This window comes from Meles meles, chromosome 8 (genome assembly GCF_922984935.1).
Source record: "Meles meles chromosome 8, mMelMel3.1 paternal haplotype, whole genome shotgun sequence".
NCBI classification, from domain to species: domain Eukaryota; kingdom Metazoa; phylum Chordata; class Mammalia; order Carnivora; family Mustelidae; genus Meles; species Meles meles.
In genome coordinates this window covers 8,472,202-8,494,689 of record NC_060073.1, presented here as the reverse complement: position 1 = coordinate 8,494,689, position 22,488 = coordinate 8,472,202, and the positions used below count along the sequence as shown (strand labels likewise).

The 22,488-nt window shown below is 37.3% G+C and overlaps 1 protein-coding gene across 1 annotated transcript in view; it reads left to right on the top strand.

The window, feature by feature from the left end:
* Positions 1 to 1,207: 1,207 nt before the first annotated feature.
* The window catches only part of LOC123948966 (solute carrier family 22 member 10-like), a 31,415-nt gene continuing 10,134 nt past the window's right edge, over positions 1,208 to 22,488 (top strand). Inside the window, exons 1-2 of the mRNA XM_046016194.1 lie at positions 1,208 to 1,772; positions 3,003 to 3,106. Coding sequence (XP_045872150.1) covers positions 1,371 to 1,772; positions 3,003 to 3,106 — 506 coding nt within the window. The 5' untranslated portion in view covers positions 1,208 to 1,370. The remainder of the gene's footprint in view (positions 1,773 to 3,002; positions 3,107 to 22,488) is intronic.

Here is a 22,488-nt window from a genome sequence, read left to right as displayed (position 1 = left end):
TGGGGCGCCTGGGTGACTCAGTCAGTTAAGCGTCTGCCTTCCGCTCAGGTCATGATCCCAGGGTCCCGGATTGACACCTGCATTGGGCTCCCTGCTCAGTGGGAAGCCTGTTTCTCCCTCTCCCCCTCCTCCTGCTTGTGTTCCCTCTCTCTGTAAAATAAATAAGTAAAATCTTTTAAAAAAGAAAAAAGGATGAAATCACCAATTAAGAATTCTAAACACAAGCACAGAACAGATCCTCAAATATATTACATAAGCAAATAAATAAACCCTTGCACGGACTTACCACATCCTTCCTCCTGTATTTACATTGTAAGGAATTGGTGTAATTTAAACAGAAGTTCAATATCAGTCACCGAAAGGTAATTGCACCATATTCCACTTTGTTCTGATTAAAAACAAAGGATTGGGGCGCCTGGGTGGCTCAGTGGGTTAAGCCTCTGCCTTCGGCTCAGGTCATGATCTCAGGATCCTGGGATTGAGCCCTGCATTGGGCTCTCTGCTCAGCGGGGAGCCTGCTTTCTCCTCTCTCTCTCTGCCTGCCTCTCTGCCTACCTGTGATCTCTGCCTGTCAAATAAATACATAAAATCTATACAAACAAAGGATTGTAGGGCACCTGGGTGGCTCAGTCATTAAGCATCTGCCTTTGGCTCGGGTCATGATTCCAGGGTCCTAGGATCGAGCCCCAGATTGGGCTTCCTGCTTGGTAGGAGGCCTGCTTCTCTCACTCCCACTCCCTCTTCTTTTTCCTCTCTCACTGTCTCTCTCTCTGTGTCAAATAAATAAAGAAAATCTTAAAAAAAACAAAAACAAACCAAAAAACCCACAAGAAAATAAAGGATTGTTAACTATTTTAAGAATCTTATGCTCTACTGACTGAGCTAGCTGGGCGCTGGATTATTAACTATTTTAACCTAAATTCAGTACCAAGCAAGAAAAACACTTGCTTTTTGTTCTTTCCACAGAAAAATCACACAGCCATTCACTTTTTGTCTCTCAAACTCTGTATTTTGGAAATGGCTGAGGACTGCATTGACAAGCTTATTTTAGCTTATTTAGAGAGCTCTGTACATGCCGAAAGCTGTGTACATGCCGAAGTCCAATGTTCACTCAGAAGATCATTGAGGACAAGCGCATTTAGAGATTAAAATTTTAAACAGATATCTTTGTCAACAGAAATGCCTCTGGTAAATAATTTTCTCTGTGACTTTACTAAAAAAATTAACATCTCCTGATTCCAGAAGGACTGGGATACTCTTTCCACAGCTCTGTTGTAGGAATGATTGATAAGAAACTGGCACTGGTCAGTTTTCTCCCTTTGAATTTCTCTCTTTAAAGTCTTCTCTTGAGGCTCACCTGTTCACACTCAATGGCCTTTCAGGAGCTCCTGGATCAAGTTGGTGGCCTGGGGAAATTCCAGATCCTTCAGATGGTTTTAACTCTTCCCTCTTTGGTGATATTAGTATGTCAAATGTTTTTGGAGAACTTCACTGCAGTCATTCCTGGTCATCGTTGCTGGGTGCACACCCTTGACAATGACACAGTTTCTGATAATGATACTGGGATCCTTAGCCCTGATACCCTTCTGAGAATCTCCATCCCACTGGACTCAGACTTGAGGCCAGAGAAATGTCACCGCTTTATCCATCCCCAGTGGCAGCTTCTTCATCTGAATGGAAATGTCACCAACATGACTGAGCCAGACAAAGAGACCTGTCTAGATGGCTGGGTATATGACCAAAGCTCCTTCCCCTCCACCATCGTGACCGAGGTAAGAGGCCCCGTTTACCTCTTTTGAGTATACAGTCTGGGTTTTTATTTATTTATTTATTTGTTTGTTTATTTATTAATTCATCAAATGTCTTTTCTTTTTAAAGATTGTATTTATTTATTTGACAGAGAGAGAGAGAGAGAGAGAGAGAGAGAATAAGCAGGGGGAGCAGCAGAGAGAGAGGGTGAAGCAGGCTGCTTGCTGAGCGTGGAACATGAAGCAGGGCTCGATCCCAGGACTCCGGAATCATGACCTGAGCCAAAGGCAGATGCTTAACCACCTGAGCCACACAGGTGCCCTGGGTGTTTAGAATAACAGGATGAACATGGTTCAAGTCTTGAGTTATTGTGTAGGTACTGTAGCCAGCCCTCTTTCATTCTCCCAGCAAATTTTAATTAACATAGAGTGCAATATTGGTTTCTGGGGTAGAATTCATTGATTGATCACTCACATACGACACAGTGTTCATCACAAGTGCCCTCCTTAATACCCATCATCCGTCAAGCCCACCCCCCTCCCACCTCCCTCCGTCAACCCTCAGTTTGTTCTTTATAGTTAAGTAACACTTATGCCTTGTTTCCCTCTCTCATTTTTTCTTTTCTCCTTTCCCATATGGCCATCTGTTTTGTTTCTTAAATTCCACATATTACTGAGATCATATGATATTTGCCTTCTTAACTGTCAAACACTTACGTTGAATTTGAGGTCAGTGAAATCAACCAACTAGACATGGATTCCACTAAATATAGTCTGAATACTAGTGATTAGACAAGCAAGTACTTGATATAGTGTGTGAAAAGTTATTTTTTGGTCACTTGTTCTCAGCCTAGCTGCAAATTGGAAGTACCTGTATTAATTAAAAAAAAAAAATCTCCATGCCCTGGCTACTTCTCAGAGAAGAAAATCAGAGTGTTTCACTTGAGGTAGGAAATGCAGGCAACAGTATTTTAGAAAATCTCTTCAGTGTTTTCAGTGTGTGGCAAAGATCGAGAACCACTGAGGTATGGAATGCTAAGCACATATAAAGATCGGCCCCAATATAACCTAGAAGATTTAGTTGAGGATTTCTGGAGAAATTCATGCTTAAATTGAGACTTGGGTGATCCATGTAATTAAATGTAGGAAAGGAAGGCTGGAGAGCATGTCCACTGATGGCTGTTGCAGCAAGTGAACACTGGGGGATTGTAAGCTGCTGTGAAACTACTCTGTGCTGACTTTCTTCTCTTCCAGTGGGACCTAGTATGTAATTATCAGTCACAGAAATCAGTTGTTCAATCCCTATTCTTGGCTGGAATGCTCGTGGGAGGCGTCATAGGTGGTCATCTCTCAGACAGGTGAGTGTCTCCAGATCACACTGCCCTTATTCTATGGTGTTTTCACCACTTTATGATTAACTCTTTCATAAAGAAGTCTTTATTGGGTTCAAAATGCAATTCATACTGTTGTGGGTTGCCTTGGTTCCTTAGGAGCTAGAGATGGAAGTGGAGAATTAGAGTCTGTACGATAGATGCCATCTTGTTGTCACACATATCTTTGTACAGGACACAACAATGACATCTCCATAAAACCTATGGGCATTTCAGAACAGTATTTGTCAGAATATTCCATAATACTTCATTTACAAAGGTGAGAAGGAGTTACCTATGGGCAGGGAGAGAAAGGTACTCTAAGACAGGGGGTTCAGCTTGTCTAAAGACATGGATATGGAGAACAATATTGGAAGCCTTCAGCAGGGCTTCTGTGTTAAGTCCCTACTGGACCCAGTGAGTTAAGTGCTTATAAGTTTTCAGACTGATCGTCACGACATGGTTGTCCCACTGTGATTAACAGACATTGATATAAAACATAATGAGGTGGTATTGAAGTTACATTAAGAAATAATTGTGGCTAAATTTGGCTGTTTGATTTTGTAAAAAAAAAGGGGGAGGATTGAGGCTTTTTAGAGATAAATTTTTGCAACCATATGAAGTAATTAGTCTAAAGACTTTGCATGTCATGATTTCTGTTGTGAGAAGTTTGGGATGTCCTGCACCTGTCAGTGTCCATCGTGAAGTGGCAGCCAACCATGGAAGGCACAGACTCAGGTCTTCCTTGGAGGAGATGGAGATTTAGAGTATCCCTTATCGTTTATTAGAAAAACTTCATTTAATCTTTCAGCTGAAAATTGAGAACTCTGAGTATATCACCCTAAATGTAATTCCTAAAAGATATCAGGGTCAAAGTGTTGATATTGATCAATCTTTTGACTGAGTCCTTTTTGATGATTCATCATAAAATGCTGATTGATGAGTTTATATGAGCTTATATAGGGTAGTTTATACTAATTTATATAGGGTAGTAGATATGTATGTGTCTATGGGGGCGGGGAAGGAGGAGGTGGGTATGACAGGATAGGAGAGTAGAAAATTTGGTGAAGAAGACTGAGCCTTATAGCTAAGCTACAGATTTTGAATTAAACATAAGTAAAAAGCTCCTGAACAGTGGTCTTGGCACCAAAAGCACAGGCAATAAAAGCAAAAACAGACAAGTGAGATTACATCAGACTAAGAAGCTTCTGAATAATGGAAACAATCAACAACATGAAAAGAAAATCTACAGAAGGGGAAAATATTTGCAATCCATATATTTGATAAGGGATCAATATTCAGAATATAAAGGAAACCACTATCATCAAGAGCAAAAACAAAAACAAAAACAAAATGAATAACTAGATTAAAAAATATGGAGAGGACTGCCTGCCTCCCTGCCTACTTGTGATCTCTGTCTGTCAAATAAATAAATAAAATCTTAAAAAAAAATATGGAGAGGAGACGGGAGTTAGGGGAAATTGGAGAGGGAGATGAACCATGAGAGACTGTGGACTCTGAGGAACTAACTGAGGGTTTTGGAGGGGAGGTTGGGTGAGCCTGGTGGTACGTATTGTGGAGGGCATGTGTTGCATGGAGCATTGGGTGTGGTGCATAAACAATGAATTCTGGAACACTGAGAAGAAATTAAAAAATTAAAAAAATTTAAGAAAATAGGCAAAGGAACTAAACAGATATTTCTCCAAAGAAGATACAGAAATAGGCAACAGGCATATGAAATGGTGTTTAATATTTCTGACCATCAGGGAAATGGAAATCAAAACTGCAAAGAAATATAACCTTACAACAGTTTGAATAGTTATTATATCCAAAAACTTGTGTGAAGACCAATGTCAAGGAGATCTCTCTCTCTCTCTCTCTCTCTCTTTTTTTCCCTTTTAACTAGGAGTTTAATGGTTTCAGGTCTAATTCTTTTTTTTTTTTTTGAATAAAGACAATTCACAGCATTTATTCAAGTTAATTCATTTCACTCAATAATCTGCCACAGTGTTGCTGTCACCATTCATATTACTGTCATTACTGTTTCTTTTTCAAGAGGACCATGCTTTTAAAAACTCTGTTGGATTTCCATGATATTTAACTCGATGGTTAAAAATTTTTTTTCTTGGGGCACCTGGGTGTCTCAGTTGGTTAAGCTCAAGTCTAATTCTTAAGTCTTTAATCCATTTTGAGTTAACTTTTGTGAGTGCTATAGATAGGGGTCAAATTACATTTCTACGTATTATTTTCCATTTTAGCCAGTACCATTATTGAAGAGAACATCTTGTTCCCATTTTGCATTATTATCCTTTATCAAATATTAGTTGACCATATTACTGAATTTTTAGATTAGCTTTTTTGGTTGAGTATTTAGGATTTTCACTATATAAGATCATATCACCTGCAAACAGAGGCAGTTTAATTCTTTGCTTCCAATCTGATGTCTTTCATTTATTTTTTCTTGCCTAATTGCTCTGGCTAGGACTTCTGGTGCTATGCTGAATAGGAGTGCTGTAAGTGGGCACTCTTATCTTTTCCTGAACTTAGAGGAGAATCTTTCAGCCCTTTACCATCGAGTAGAACGTTAGCTACAGGCTGTCATATATAGCTTTTATTTATTTCACAGGTTTTTGTATGTTGTGTTACCATTTTTATTTGTTTCAAGATTTTATTTATTTCTCTTTTGATTTCTTCTTTGACTCATTGGTTTTCCAGTTGTTTAATTTCCATTTATTTGCAAATTTCCCAACTTTTCCCCTGTATTTTTAGTTTTATCCTATTGTGGTTGCAAAAGATGCTTGGTATAATTTTAATTTTCTTAAATTTACGAAGACATTTTCTTGACCTAACATATAATCTGTCTTGGAGAATGTTTCATGTGCACTTGACGAAAATGTGTATTTTGCTGCTGTTGGGTGAATGTTCTATGTGTGTTTATAATGATCATTTTTTCTAAAATACAGTTGAAGTCCAGTGTTCCCTTATTGATTTGCAGTCTGGATGATTTATTTATTGTTGAAAATGGGGCTACTATTTTTGTGTTTTTTTTTCTGTTTCTACCTTCAGACCTGTTAGAATTTGCTTAATCTATTTAAGTGCTCTCATGTAGGTGCATATTCACTTATGATTGATATATCTTGTTGATGAATTGACCCCTTTATAGTTACATAATAACCCTCTTTGTCTCTTTTTTTAAAATTGGGAAATTCAATCCATTTGTATTTAGAGTAATTATTGATAGATAAGTCTCATTAATTCCATCTTATTCATTATTTCCTGGCTGTTTTGTATGTCCCTTATTCCTTTCTGCCTCTTTGCTGTCTTCCTTTGTGAAAGATCATTTTCCTTAGTGGCATACTTTGGTTCCCTTCCCTTTATCCTTTGTGGATCTAATGTAGTTTTTTGTTTGTGGCTACTATGAGGCTTACAAAAAATATAAATATAACAATTTATTTTATAAGTATAAAATAAATGAATGAATTAAAAACAAACCTTAAGTTCATGCACATATAGAAACTCTACCATTTTACTTCCTCTTATTTATGTTTTCGTTATGTTAAGTGTTCTTATAAAAATAAAATATAAGATGGTGAAAGAAACCTTTTGCAGTTAATATGTATGGCATAGGTTGTAATGATGATTTCACAGTCTATACTTAATTCCAAACTCAAGTTATAAACATTAATTATGTACAGGTTTTGTATGTCAAAACAGAAAAGCAAAAAAACTAAATAATATATGGGCACTAGGTCTAGTTTTTTATCTGGAGTGCCATTGTTTCTAAGTCCTCTTAGGTGAAAGACCAAGGAACTGCAAGTGTGTATTCTAACCCATGTATATAAATGTGCATAAATATTTCTATGTGTAATCATCTGTATGTATATTGATACATGAATTCATACTAATGTTTCCAACTCTAATCTATCACTATAATGACCATTCTAGCCTCCTTCCCTTGATTATCTATGAACTCTCTCTCCAAAAGTGAAAAATCTGTGTTCTACCAACCACCATCCACATAGTCATTTGTTCAATTCCATTTGTGCATCAACATCAGAATTGTTAACCTGTATCTTTCTTGGGAAACAACTTTATCAATTAGATTATAGGGTTTATGTGTAGTTTCTTTAGTTTTATATATTTTAGGCATGTCAAAAATCATTTAGAATTTTGCATGCTATTGAAGTTGGCATCAATTCAAACTATATTTTTAAAATTTGGGATGTTAAATGTCATCACCATGGTAACCACAAAGAACATATCTCATAATAGATACAAAAGGAAACAAAAGAGACTTGAGGGGATACCTGGGTGGCTCAGTCGGTTAAGCCACTGCCTTTGGCTCGGGTCATGGTCCTGGGATCTTGGGATAGAGTCCTGCATCGGGATTCTTGCTCAGCGGGGAGCCTGCTTCTCTCTCTGCCTCTGCCTCCATTTGCTCTCTCTCTCTGACAAATAAATAAATAAAATCTTTAAAAAAGAAAGAACTTGAAATGGTACATAGAAAAAATCAAGTAAACATAAATGAAGGCAGTAATAGAAGAAATGAATAATGAGAAAGGTGTAAGACATACAGAAAACAGCAAAATGGCAGAAGTAGTTCCTTGTCAAAAACTAATTTAAATATGAATAGATACAATCCTTCTAACAAAAGGCAGAGATTAGTACAATGCATAAGCAAAACATGATTCAGCCATAATAAAACATGGTGCAACCATATGCTGTGTACAAGAGACTTGTTTTAGATCTGTAGACACAAATAGATTCAAAGTGTAAGAATGCAAAGAGATATTCCTTGGAGGACAGGTATTGCATGGAGCACTGGGTGTGGTGCTAAACAGTGAATTCTGAAACAAAGAAAAAAAAACCAGTAATCAAAAGAGAGCTGGGTTAGCTATAATAAAAGACAAAATAGACTAAATAAAAAATTGTTACAAGAGACAAGGACGTAGGACGTTATATATTGATACAAGAGTCAGTTCATCAAGAAGCTGTAACAATCATAACCACATAGGCATGAAAGTTCCCTAACATATGTTTCAATCATTGGCATAATTGAAGAGCAAACTAATTCTCTAGTAGTAGTTGAAATCTTCAATGCCTCACATTGGTTGTTGTTGGTTTTTTTTTTTTACTTTATTTTTTATTTGTTTGTCCACTATTTATTTATTTATTTATTACAAATTATGCAGAATTTAAAACAAATGCAATTTTTATGAATGCTGCTTGATGAGTTTTGACAAATGCATAAACAAGTGTAACCACCAGTTCAACCAGTCATGATGGAAATATGGAAATTTCTATCAACCCAGATGGAACAGTTGAACATTTTTCAGGCAATTCACATCTCTAAACACTATGCTAATTTATATCAGCATAGAATTTTATCTGTTCTAAGATCTCATGTAACAGTATTTTGTGTGTGTTTGGCTTCCTTAGCTGAACTCAAAAATTGAAATTCCTACATTTAGTTGGATTTCATTTCTTTTCTTTTTAACTTCTGAACTTCAGCTAAATCATTCTCTTTCAGGACATAATATACCCATGTTCCCTGGATAAATATCTAAGAGCAGAATTGTTGCTTTACAGCCTATTTTTAACTTTATAAAAATACCTCATTTCTAAAGTGGTTGCTTCATTTGTAACTTACACTGAAAAATTATGAGATTTTAGTTATTCTGTTTCTTTAAGAATATTTGATAATGAGATATCAGTATTTATCAATACTGATAGTGGCTGTAAAGTGGTATTTCATTGTTTGAATTTGCTACTTTCCAATATCTAGCAATGGCAATCTCTTTTAAATGTGGTTGTTGGTTATTATTTTGTCTTACTTTGTGAAGTCATAAGTGTTTTGCTTTTCTGGTTTGTTATCATTTTATTGATCTGTAGAAGCTATCAATATATTTTGATGAAGTCTATCAGATATATTTAGGGAAATATTTTTTCTCAATCTGGCTTATAGTTTTTTCTTTTTTTATTGTTTTTTTAATTTTATTTTTAATTTTTTTTTAAATTTCTTTTCAGTGTAACAGTATTCATTGTTTTTGCACCACATCCAGTGCTCCATGCAATACATGCCCTCCTTATGACCCACCACCTGGTTCCCCCAACCTCCCACCCCCGCCCCTTCAAAATCCTCAGGTTGTTTTTCAGAGTCCATAGTCTCTCATGGTTCATCTCCCCTTCCAGTTTCCCTCAACTTCCTTCTCCTCTCCGTCTCCCCATGTCCTCCATGTTATTTGTTATGCTCCACAAATAAGTGAAACCATATGATAATTGACTCTCTCTGCTTGACTTATTTCGCTCAGCATAATCTCTTCCAGTCCCATACCAAGTACCCTGGGGTACAAATGGCCCTTCTTTTCACTACATCTGTATCTTTGGGGTAAATGCCCAGTAGTGCAATTGCAGGGTCATAGGGAAGCTCTGTTTTTAATTTCTTGAGGAATCTCCACACTGTTCTCCAAAGTGGCTGCACCAACTTGCATTCCCACCAACAGTGGAAGAGGGTTCCCCTTTCTCCACATCCTCTCCAACACACGTTTCCTGTCTTGCTAATTTTGGCCATTCTAACTGGTGTAAGGTGGTATCTCAATGTGGTTTTAATTTGAATCTCCCTGATGGCTAGTGATGAACATTTTTTCATGTGTCTGATAGCCATTTGTATGTCTTCATTGGAGAAGTGTCTATTCATATCTTCTGCCCATTTTTTGATATGATTATCTGTTTTGTGTGTGTTGAGTTTGAGGAGTTCTTTATAGATCCTGGATATCAACCTTTTCTCTGTACTGTCATTTGCAAATATCTTCTCCCATTCCGTGGGTTGCCTCTTTGTTTTGTTGACTGTTTAGTTTTTTTCTTTTTTTAAAAAATGATTTATTTGGAAGAGCAGTTGTATTTAGTTATAATATGGTCTAGTCTGTTATTTTTTCTTTTATTCTTAGTCATTTTTTGTCTTATTTAAAAAATTTGTTTATCACAGGGTTACATAATATTTTCCTATACTTTATTTCTTATACTTTAACTTTTACTTGTGTATGATATCAGGTAGAAGGTTGAGGGTTTTTTTTGTTGTTGTTGTTTGTTTGTTTTTCTTTAACTCAGTGACTCAGTTTTTCCAGCATCTTGTGTTGAAACTTTTTTTTCCTTTCCAGGTACTTGCCTTGATACCTTTGTCAAAAATTAAGAAAGTTTGGGCAAATAAAATGTGGATTAGTTTGCAAATTATTTGTTCGATTAATTGTATTTATTTGGTTTATTGCTGTTAAATATAATTTTCTTTTACTTTAAAGATTTTAAGTAATATTTCCACTTTCATTTCTAATCGTGGAAGTCTTTATTTTTTCTCTTCTATTCTTTATCATTCTTCCTGTTTTTTTTTTTCAAATTAACAAAATTATTAACATATAATGTATTATTTGTTTGAGGGTTACAGGGCTGTGATTCATCAATCTTACACAACACACAGAGCTCACCACAAGACATACCTTCCCCAGTGTCTATCACCTAACTACCACATACCCTTTCCCTCCTCCCCACCAATAACACTCAATTTGCTTCCTATGATTAAGAGTCTTTTACTGTTTGTCTCCCTCTCTGGCTTCATCTTGTTTCATTTTTTCCTCTCTTCCCCTATGATTCTCTGCCTTGTTTCTCAAATTCCACACATCAGTGAGATCATATGATAATGATCTTTCTGTGATTGAGTTATTTCACTTAGCATAAACCCTCCAGTTCCACCCATGTTATTGCAAATGGCAAGATTTCATTTTTTGATGGCTGTGTAATATTCCATTGTACATATATACCACATCTTCTTTATCCATACATCTGCTGATGGACATCTGGGATCTTCCTGTAGTTTGGCTATTGTGGACATTGCTGCTATAAACATTGGGGTGTAGGTACCCCTTCGGATCACTACATTTGTATCTTTGGAGTAAATGCCCTAGTAGTGCAATTGCTAGGTCATAAGGTAGCTCTATATTCAATGTTTTGAGGAACCTCCATACTGTTTTCCATAGTCAATGTCTCAGTTTTAATAATGGAGTAACATCTAGAGAGAAGAACAGTAAGGAGTTAGAGGAGTTGAGCAGAAATTAGCATGGCTGACAGACATGCAGAACTCTCTACCTGAAAATAGCAGAATAAACACAGTTTTCAAGGGTACGTGGAACATTATTTGGACTAGACTGCATTATAAGGCGCAAAACCAGGAATCAATAGACTTCAAAAGTTCAAAATTATATAAAATATTTTCTTTGATTATAAGAGAGTGAAACTAGAAGTCAATAGTAGAAGCAAAACTGGAAAATTCAAATTCATAGAAATTAAACAGCACACTTACAGACAACTAATGTGTGAAAGAAGAAATCACAAAGGGGTTTAGAAAATACTCAGATCAATTTAATAAAAATTTCAACATACCAAAATTTATGGGATGTAGTGAAGACAATCTCAGTGGGACATTCATAGCTATGAATACCTACATTAAAAGAGGGAAAAGAAGTGTAATGATGACAGCAAGAGGACAGAATAGGAGGTCCCCAGCTTTATCCCCATACTGAAACAATGATTTAGCCATCATCCACAGACAAAAATGCCCTTGTTGGAACCTTGGGATTCAGGTCAGATTTTCAAAAGCTCAGTAGAGGTTAAGATACAGAAGGGCAGCTTTGAGAAGCACTCTAGCAACAGGCCCACTGATTGTGGTCTTAGCTGTGGACCGGAAAGGAACCTGACCCCTGCAGATCCAGTTCCAACCCAATTTTTCTGTGACTTTGCCACAAGCCACACCGACTAAGTGACCCAGGAAGTGCCATGCTCATTGGTGACCTTGATTACGGACCTATTGGACTCAGACCTTACCGCAGGTCTTGATGTGGCCCTGTGACACTGCACACCGAGGATCAGGGCAGTCTTGCCAGTCCAGGGGCCCGGCAGGAGCCACACCAACCTATACCACCAGTAAAAGGCCCACTAACTGGGTATCCTCATGGACCCCACAGCAGCCACACCACCCAGCTCCAGCCTCACCCAACCATGATCTCAGAGGCAGTCCCAACAGTCTGGGGACTCAGGAGGAGAAGGTCTACCTTACCTACCAAAACCAGTCCAAAAAGTCAAGAAGTGTCTGCTCCTTCAATGAAGAGACACCAATGCAAGGCTATATATTCATGAAGAATCAGGGAAACATGTTACCACCGAAAGAAACTAATAAAGCCCCAATACCTGCCCCTAAAGAAATGGAAATCCGTCAACTTCTTGAGAAAGAATTCAAAATAATTATCTTAAAGAAGCTCAGAGAAATGCAAGAGAGCTCTGGTGGACAACTAAATGAAATTAGGAAAACAGTATGTAGAAAAAATGACAAGTGTAATAAAGAAACAAAAGAAAAAAACATTAAAAAAGAACCAAATAGAAATCCTGGAACTGAAGAATCCAGTGACTGAAATGAAAAATTCAAAAGAGAGCTTCAACATCAGACTTGATCATGCAGAAGAAAAAATAAATGAACTCCAGGAGAGGTCTTTTGAAATTATCCAGTTAGAGGAATAGAAAGAAAAAAAAAGTTGAAAAAGAGTTCAGAAAGCATATGAGACTTATGGGACAAAATCCAGTGAGACAATGTATGCCTTATGGTTGTCCTAGAAGGAGACAAGAGAGAGAGAGAGAGAGAGAGAGAGAAAAGGACAGAAGAAAGCTTACTTAAAGAAATAATGGCTAAGAACTCCTCAAATCTAGAGGAAGAAATGGACATCTTGATTTATGAAGCCCCAAAGTTCCCAAATGGGTAGAACCCAAAAAGGGTCATTGCCAAGTCCAGTAGAACTAAATAATCAAATAATCAAAAGTTAAAGAGAGAATTTGTAAAGCAGCAAGAAAATGATTTGTCAAAGACAAGGGAATTGCCAGAGGACTATCAGTAGATTTCTCAGAAACCCTGCAGTCCAAAAGAGAGTGGAATGATATATTCAAAATATTAGAAGAAAAACCTGCCAACCAAGAACACTTTATCTGGCAAAACTGTCTCTTTGTACCATATGATTTCATTCACATGTGGAATTTAGGACACAAAACAAAGGAACAAAGGAAAGAAAGACATACACCAAGAAAACAGACTCTTATCTACAGAGAACAAACTGATGGTTACCAGAATGGAGGTGGGCGGGGACTTGGGAGAAATCGGTTATCAAAGAGTACACTTGTCATGATGAGCCCTGACTAATGTATAGAATTGACGAATCACTATATTGTATACCTGAAACTCACGTAACATGTATAAGTAACACAAGTTACGTATACTGGCATTTAAAAAGCTAAAAATGAATGAATGAATGAATGAATGAATGAATGAATGATGTGAAAAACAAAACCTGAAAAAAAAGAAAAGGAATGAAAGAGAAATAAAGACTTTGCTCGATAAACAATCACCGAGGGAATGCGTCACCACTAGAACTGCCTAGCAAGAAGTGCTGAAGGGATCTCTTCAAGTTGAAACAAAGTGTCACTAAACAACAACATGAAAGTTTATAAAAGTGTGTGTGTATGGTGGGGGGGGTGGTTCTGGTGCATGACGGTGACATAAGAAAACCCTGGAGTCAACCCCCATGGAACACACCAAAGAGCACCTATATGTAGAACAGTCCTCCTGAGGATGAGCTGAACTGAAGGGCACTGAACACCTTCTGCACAACAGAAGACAGAGAGAAGAGCAAAGAGAACAGCCAGAGAGAGAGGAACATGGTGACAAAGGGAACCTCCACCCCCATGCTATGAGGGATAGTGCTGAAGGACTGGGAACAGCTTCCTCTGTCCTTGGGGACAGGAAAAAAAAAAAAAGCAACTAATATCACACTGTATGGTAAACATACTGGAGTTTAAAGAAAAAAATTGAAAAAAAAAAAAAAAAGAGCAGCTAACATAAAAAAAGACAGCACTAGAATTTCACCATCCAGATGGGGGAGGAGCTGCAGGGACACTCTCCAGGTCAGAGGGACTGGTTGATGCTCCCTGTCTGTTTTAAAAGCCTAGACCAGCGCAGGGCCTGAATGCCATAACTGGCTTGCTGCCTCAGAGAGCCTGGGTCCACAACCTCACACCGGCCCTGGTCGAGCTGGGACACAGAAAAAAAGCTGCAGGTTTTTTGTTTTTTCCCTTTTTTTTTTCTTTTATTACACCCCCCCCCCCCGCCCCCTTCTCCTTCTTCTTTAAAGCCATGGTTTAAAAAAGCAAATATGCTGAATGAAATAAGTCAAGCAGAGAAAGTCAATTACCATATGGTTTCACTTACTTGTGGAGCATAAGGAATAACATGGAGGACATTAGGAGAAGGAAAGGAAAAGTGAATTGGGGGAAATCAGAGGGGGAGATGAAGCATGAGAGACTGTGTGGACTCTGAGAAACAAACGGAGGGTTTTGGAGGGGAGGGGGATGGGGATGGGTGAGCCTGGTTGTGGGTATTAAGGAGGGCACGGTTGCATGGAGCACTGGGTGTGGTGCCTAAAAAATGAATCTTTGAACACTGAAAAAATAAAATTAAATTTAAAAATTTAACAAAAAATTTTAATAAAATCACATATTTCCCTAATTAAAAAAAGCAACTAGCATATCAAAGAGCCAGCCTAGAATTTTGCCAAACAGCTGCTAGAATGGGGAGCTGCTAGAATGCTCTCCAGGTGTGTGGAGCTAATGGACTCTGTCCACACTTCCCCTCTAACATGAAAGCCCAGATCAGAGCACAGCCTGGGTGCCCAAACTGGCATGCCACCTCAGTGAAACCTGGGTCCCTAACCCACACCAGGCCCAGGCATCCCACCAAGGTGGCCACAGGGCAGTACACACTGGGACACTCCTGGTTAATGTTCACTACAACCCTAGTCTTTATGCCGAGGGGACATGGAGGCAAAGTGCTCCAGAACACTCCAGTACCACACTAATTTGTTTTAGCTGGCTTGCATCTGCTTTATCTTTAGCTGTTTTGGCAGGGTGCCTGCTACATGGAAAGCCCCAGGACCCCCAGTCCACACCAGCCACAGGTCCAAGAAGCCAGCAAAAGTCACCAGGCACACATAGTCTACACTGCGGACAATCATACACAAGGTTGTTCCTTCAAGTTTAGGAGAAGTCACTCTTCTGCCGGATTCATAAAAACAAACACAGAAAGTCAAGCAAAATAGGGGGACAGAAAAATATGCTCTAAAAGAAAAAACATAAAGAAAAAAACTCAGAAAAAGAACAAAATTAAATGGAGATAAACAATATGCCGGATAAAGAATTTAAAGTAATGATGTAAAGATACAGACTGGAGAGAAGAGTGGAGGAACTCAGTGATACTTTCAATAAAGAGATAGAAAATACAAAAAGGGACCAGTGTGGAGGGTATTATGCTGAGCAAAATAAGTCAACCAGAGAAAGACAACTATCATACAGTTTCATGTATATGTGGAATATAAGAAACAGGGTAGAGGACAAAAGGAGAAGGGAGGGAAAACAGAATGGGAAGTCATCAGGGAGGGAGAAAAACCACAAGAGACTCTTAACTATTGGAAACAAACTGGGGGTTGCTGGAGGGGAGATGGATGGGGGGACGGGGTAATTGGGTGATGGGCATTAAGGAGGGCACCTGATGTGATGAGCACTAGGTGTTATACAAAACTGATAAATTACTGAACACTACATCTAAAACTAATGGTGTACTGTAAGCTAGTTAACTGAATTTAAATTTGAAAAAGAATCAGAGTTGAAGAATACAACAACTGAAATAAAAAACACATGAGAGGAAATCAACAGTAGATTAATGGATGCAGAAGAACATATCAGTGATCTGGAAGACAGGGTAATGGAAAGCCCCCAAGCTGAACAGCAAAAGGGGAAAATAATTTTTTAAAAATGAGGATAGGTCAGGTCACCTGGGTGGCTCAGTCGGTTAAGCATCTGACTTGATTTTGGCTCAGGTCATGGTCTCAGGGTTGTGAGGTTGAGCCCTGCATGGGGGGTCTGTGCTTAAGCAGGGTGGAGCCTGCTTAAGATTCTCTCTTTAAAAAGAAAAGAAAAAGAAAAAAGGAGAAATTAGGGAAGAACTAAATAAATGGAAACTATCCCATGTTAGTGAGGTAGGAAGATGTAATATTAGCAATAAGTCAGTAGTACTTAATGCAATCTATAGTTTTTATGAAATCCCTATCAAAATCCAGCATTGTTTTTGCAGAAATGAAAAATCTGAACTTCAGATTCAGGTGAGATTGCATGGGGGTCCAAATAGCCAAACAGTGTTGAAAAAGAAGAATAAATTCAGAGGACTTATGTTTCCTGGTTTCAGAATTACTACTGAGTTACAGTAAATGATTACTATGGTTTTGGCATATGAGTAGACATATAAACCAGTGTAATAGAACTGAGAGTCCAGAAGTAAACTCATACATTTATAGCTAACTGACTTTTGAACAAGTGTGCCAAGGCCATTCAATGTGGGAAAGAACATGTTCTTCACCAAATGGCATTGAACGGAATTTTCACATAAAATAGAATGAAGCTTACAGAGGGATATCAGCTCACACCAGTCAAATGGCTAAAATTAAACAGTCGGGAAACAGTAGGTGTTGGAGAGGATGTGGAGAAAAGGGAGCCCTCCTACATTGTTGGTGGGAATGCAAGTTGGTCCGACCACAGAGTCCGACCACTCTGGAAAACAGCATGGAGTTCCTTAAAAAGTTGAAAATGGAGCTACCCTATGACCCAGCCATTGCACTGGTAGGTATTTACCACAAAGATATAAATGTAGTGATCCAAAGGGACACATGCACCTCAATGTTTATAGCAGGAATGTTCACGATAGCCAAACTATGGAAAGAGCTCAGATGCCCATCAACATAAAGAAGATGATATATATAATGGAATATTATGCAGCCATCAAAACCCATGAAATCTTGCCATTTGCAATGCCACGGATGGAACTAGCGGGTATTATGCTAAGCGAAATAAGTCAATCAGAGAAAGACAAATCATATGATCTCACTGATTTAAGAAATTTGAGAAACAAGACAGAGGCTATTAGGGGAAGGGAGGGAAAAATGAAACAAGATGAAACCAGAGAGGGAGACAAAACGTAAGAGACTCTTAATCTCAGGAAACAAACTGAGGGTTGTTGAAATGGAAAGGGGAGGGATGGGGCAGCTGGGTGATGGACACTGGAGAGGATATGTGCTATGGTGAGTGCTGTGAGTTGTGTAAGATTGATGAATCACATACCTCTACCTCCAAAACAAATAATACATTATATGTTAATAAAAAAATAGAATGAAGTTTACCCCTACCTGATATTCTACGCAAAAATTAGCTCTAAATGAATCAATGATCTATAAAATTCTTAAAATAAAGAATAGAAATAAATGTTTACAATCTTGTATTTGGCAATGATTCTTAGACCCCCAAGAACACAAACAACAAAAGAAAAATAGGTAGATTGGATTTCATAAAAATTAACATTGTCATTATCAAGAAAGTTAGAAGACAACCTACAAATCAGTGAAAATATTTGCAAATCATATATCTGAAAAGGGCTTAATATCCAGAATACATAAAGAACACCTACAACTCAACAACAAGATGATAAATCATAAAAAATCAGCAAAGATTTTGAATAGATATGTGGAGAAATTGAAACCCTTGTGCATTGATGTTGGTGAAGCCACTGTGGAAGACAGTTCAAAAATCTAAACAGAATTGCCATATGAACCAGCAATTCCCTTCCTAGGTGTATACTATAAAAAATTGAAAACAGGGATTTCAACAGGTAGTTGTACACTGATGTTCATGACAGCATTACTTATATAGTCAAAGGTGAAACAATTCAAGTATCTGTCAACAGATTAATGGATAAACAAATATTATATATATACATATATATACATATATATGTGTATGTATATATGTATAATGTATAATATATACATACACATATATATGTGTGTGTGTGTATATATATATATATATATATGAAATGCAATATTATTCATCCAGAAAAAAGAGTGGTATATGGTACAATACAAACAAACCTCAAAACAGTCATGTTAACTGAACTGAGACAGGCACAGAAGGACAAATGTAAGCATTGCCTTCTATGAAATATCTAGACTAGGCAAATCAGTGGAGACAGAAGGTAGATTAGCGATTACTAGAAGGAAGAGAGGGAAGGGGAGAATGAGGAGCTATTCCTTAATGTTTACAAAGTTTTTTGTCTAGGGTGATGAAAATGGAAATAGTCATGATCGTGAAATATGATAAATGTAATTAACCACTGAATTGTACATCTGCAAATGATGGAAATGGCAACTTTTGTATTATATTATATATATCTTACCACAATAAATATATACAAAACTGTCTCCAACTATCAATATGAATTATAGTTCTAATTTTGTCAATTTTGATTCATGTGCTTTGTAACTTTTTAAGTGTATATACATTTGACATTTTCAGTATTATTTCTGAAAATGTATTCTGTTTTGAAATTTATCTTACTTGATATTAATATAAAGACTGCAGTGTTCTTCTTTTTGCTATATGAATTATATATCTTTTTCTATCACTGTCCTTTCAACCTACAGTATTTTTAAAAATTATTTATTTATTTATTTAATAAACATATAATGTATTTTTATCCCTAGGGGTACAGGTCTGTGAATCGCCAGGTTTACACACTTCACAGCACTCACCATAGCACATACCCTCCCAATGTCCATAACCCCCCTCCCCCTCTCCCAACGCCACCTCCCCCCAGCAACCCCCAGTTTGTTTTATGAGATTAAAGGTCATTTATGGTTTGTCTCCCTCCCAATCCCATCTTGTTTCATTTATTCTTCTCCTATCCCCCTAACCCCCCATGTTGCTTCTCCATGTCCTCATATCAGGGAGATCATATGATAGTTGTCTTTCTCCGATTGACTTATTTCACTAAGCATGATACCCTCTAGTTCCATCCACATTGTCGCAGATGGCAAGATTTCATTTCTTTTGATGGCTGCATAGTATTCCATTGTGTATATATACCACCTCTTCTTTATCCATTCATCTGTTGATGGACATCTAGGTTCTTTCCATAGTTTGGCTATTGTAGACATTGCTGCTATAAACATTCGGGTGCACGTGCCCCTACGGATCACTACGTTTGTTATCTTTAGGGTAAATACCCAGTAGTGCAATTGTTGGGTCATAGGGTAGTTCTTTTTTCAACATTTTGAGGAACCTCCATGCTGTTTTCCAGAGTGGTTGCACCAGCTTGCATTCCCACCAACAGTGGAGGAGGGTTCCCCTTTCTCCGCATCCTCACCAGCATCTGTCATTTCCTGACTTGTTCATTTTAGCCATTCTGACTGGTGTGAGGTGATATCTCATTGTGGTTTTGATTGGTATTTCCCTGATGCCGAGTGATGTGGAACACTTTTTCATGTGTCTGTTGGCCATCTGGATGTGTTCTTTGCAGAAATGTCTGTTCATGTCCTCTGCCCATTTCTTGATTGGATTGTTCTTTGGGTGTTGAGTTTGCTAAGTTCCTTATAGATTTTGGATACTAGCCCTTTATCTGATATGTCGTTTGCAAATATCTTCTCCCATTCTGTCAGTTGTCTTTTGGTTTTGTTAACTGTTTCCTTTGCTGTGCAAAAGCTTTTGATCTTGATGAAATCCCAATAGTTCATTTTTGCCCTTGCTTCCCTTGCCTTTGCCGATGTTCCTAGGAAGATGTTGCTGTGGCTGAGGTCGAAGAGTCAACCTACAGTATTTTAAGTGCAATTATTGACAGTGTATATATATATTTTTAACCTATTCTGGTAATCTCTATTATTTGATAGACTGGGCTATTAGCAATACATTTGATTGTGATTATTGTTATGGTTTTGTTTCAGTCTACCATTTTATTTATTTATTTATTGTTTTCTTTCTTATTTCTTGGGTGATGATAATGATCATGTTGTGGGATCATTTGTTGTTTTCATTCCTATGTTTCACACCTTTTGCCTTTTGGGGGAATTATTTGAATATTTTTAGAATTCTGTTTCAAATATTGCAGAGGAATTCCCAATCCTAAACTTTGTCCATGGATTTTTCTTACTGAGCATGTAGACTAGCATGTTTTATTTAGTCCCACTTGTTCCCACTAAGACTCCATTTTCCTGATGCCTAATGATCCACAGAGTTTCCTTTTCCTTATTTGTCCTTCACCTTTCTTGCTTCCATCTACATCTTATGTAATTCTTTCCTCTGAGAAATTTATATAACATATAAATTTATATATTTAAATATAAATATTTATTATTTATTAATTATTATTAATTAATTATAATTATTAAAATCAAATATATTTAAATATAAATATAAATTACATTAATATATAATTTTCTTTCTTTGAGTTGTGGCACTCTTACATTCTGTTCTAGATAAAGCATGTTGCTTGAGGCCTATAAATCCAGATTTAACAGAGAGTCACTCTTACACAACTGTTAAGCAACTTTGATTGTTCCACTGATGTAACAATCAGTTCTGTATCAGTTTAACCTTAATCTGTACGGTCCTAGAGAACCAAGTACACAGTTAGCTCTCCTGTGTTCTAGACAATTTAGAGACTCTCTACTATGCTAAATACATATGATAGTACAATGGATGCTCATAATATATTACAATTTCCAATATTTTATTCTTTTTTATATGGTATCCCTTAGTATGAAAGGCCTCCTGGTGATTGGATACTAAAGTTTTGTTACTGTTTGTCTACATTATGAACACGGATGTTATTTTTGAGATTTTTGTTGTTTTAACTCTTCATTTGTCAAACTCTCAGGTACAAAGAATCACTTGTTAAAATATTCTCTATTTTTTCCATTGGACATTCTTTCCTGCTTTGTCGAAGATTAGTTGACCATAGAGTTGAGGGTCGATTTCTGGGCTCTCTATTCTGTTCCACTGATCTATGTGTCTGTTTTTGTGCCAGTACCATGCTGTCTTGATGATGACAGCTTTGTAATAGAGCTTGAAGTCTGGAATTGTGATGCCACCAACTTTGGCTTTCTTTTTCAATATTCCTTTGGCTATTCGAGGTCTTTTCTGGTTCCATATAAATTTTAGGATTATTTGTTCCATTTCTTTGAAAAAAATGGATGGTATTTTGATAGGGATTGCATTAAATGTGTAGATTGCTTTAGGTAGCATAGACATTTTCACAATATTTATTCTTCCAATCCAGGAGCATGGAACATTTTTCCATTTCTTTGTGTCTTCCTCAATTTCTTTCATGAGTACTTTATAATTTTCTGTGTATAGATTCTTAGCCTCTTTGGTTAGGTTTATTCCTAGGTATCTTACAGTTTTGGGTACAATTGTAAATGGGATTGACTCCTTAATTTCTCTTTCTTCTGTCTTGTTGTTGGTGTACAGAAATGCAACTGATTTCTGTGCATTGATTTTATATCCTGACACTTTACTGAATTCCTGTACAAGTTCTAGCAGTTTTGGAGTGGAGTCTTTTGGGTTTTCCACATATAGTATCATATCATCTGCGAAGAGTGATAGTTTGACTTCTTCTTTCCCAATTTGGATGCCTTTAATTTCTTTTTGTTGTCTGATTGCTGAGGCTAGGACTTCTAGTACTATGTTGAATAGCAGTGGTGATAATGGACATCCCTGCCGTGTTCCTGACCTTAGTGGAAAAGCTTTCAGTTTTTCTCCATTGAGAATGATATTTGCGGTGGGTTTTTCATAGATGGCTTTGATAATATTGAGGTATGTGCCCTCTATCCCTACACTTTGAAGAGTTTTGATCAGGAAGGGATGCTGTACTTTGTCAAATGCTTTTTCAGCATCTATTGAGAGTATCGTATGGTTCTTGCTGGGAAAATTGGACAGCCACATGCAGAAAAATGAAATTGGACCACTTCCTCACACCACACACGAAAATAGACTCCAAATGGATGAAGGACCTCAATGTGAGAAAGGAATCCATCAAAATCCTTGAGGAGAATGCAGGCAGCAACCTCTTCGACCTCAGCCATAGCAACATCTTCCTAGGAACAACGGCAAAGGCAAGGGAAGCAAGGGCAAAAATGAACTATTGCGATTTCATCAAGATCAAAAGCTTTTGCACAACAAAGGAAGAGTTAACAAAACCAAAAGACAACTGACAGAATGGGAGAAGATATTTGCAAACGACATATCAGATAAAGGGCTAGTATCCAAAATCTATAAGGAACTTAGCAAACTCAACACCCAAAGAACAAACAATCCAATCAAGAAATGGGCAGAGGACATGAACAGACATTTCTGCAAAGAAGACATCCAGATGGCCAACAGACACATGAAAAAGTGCTCCACGTCAC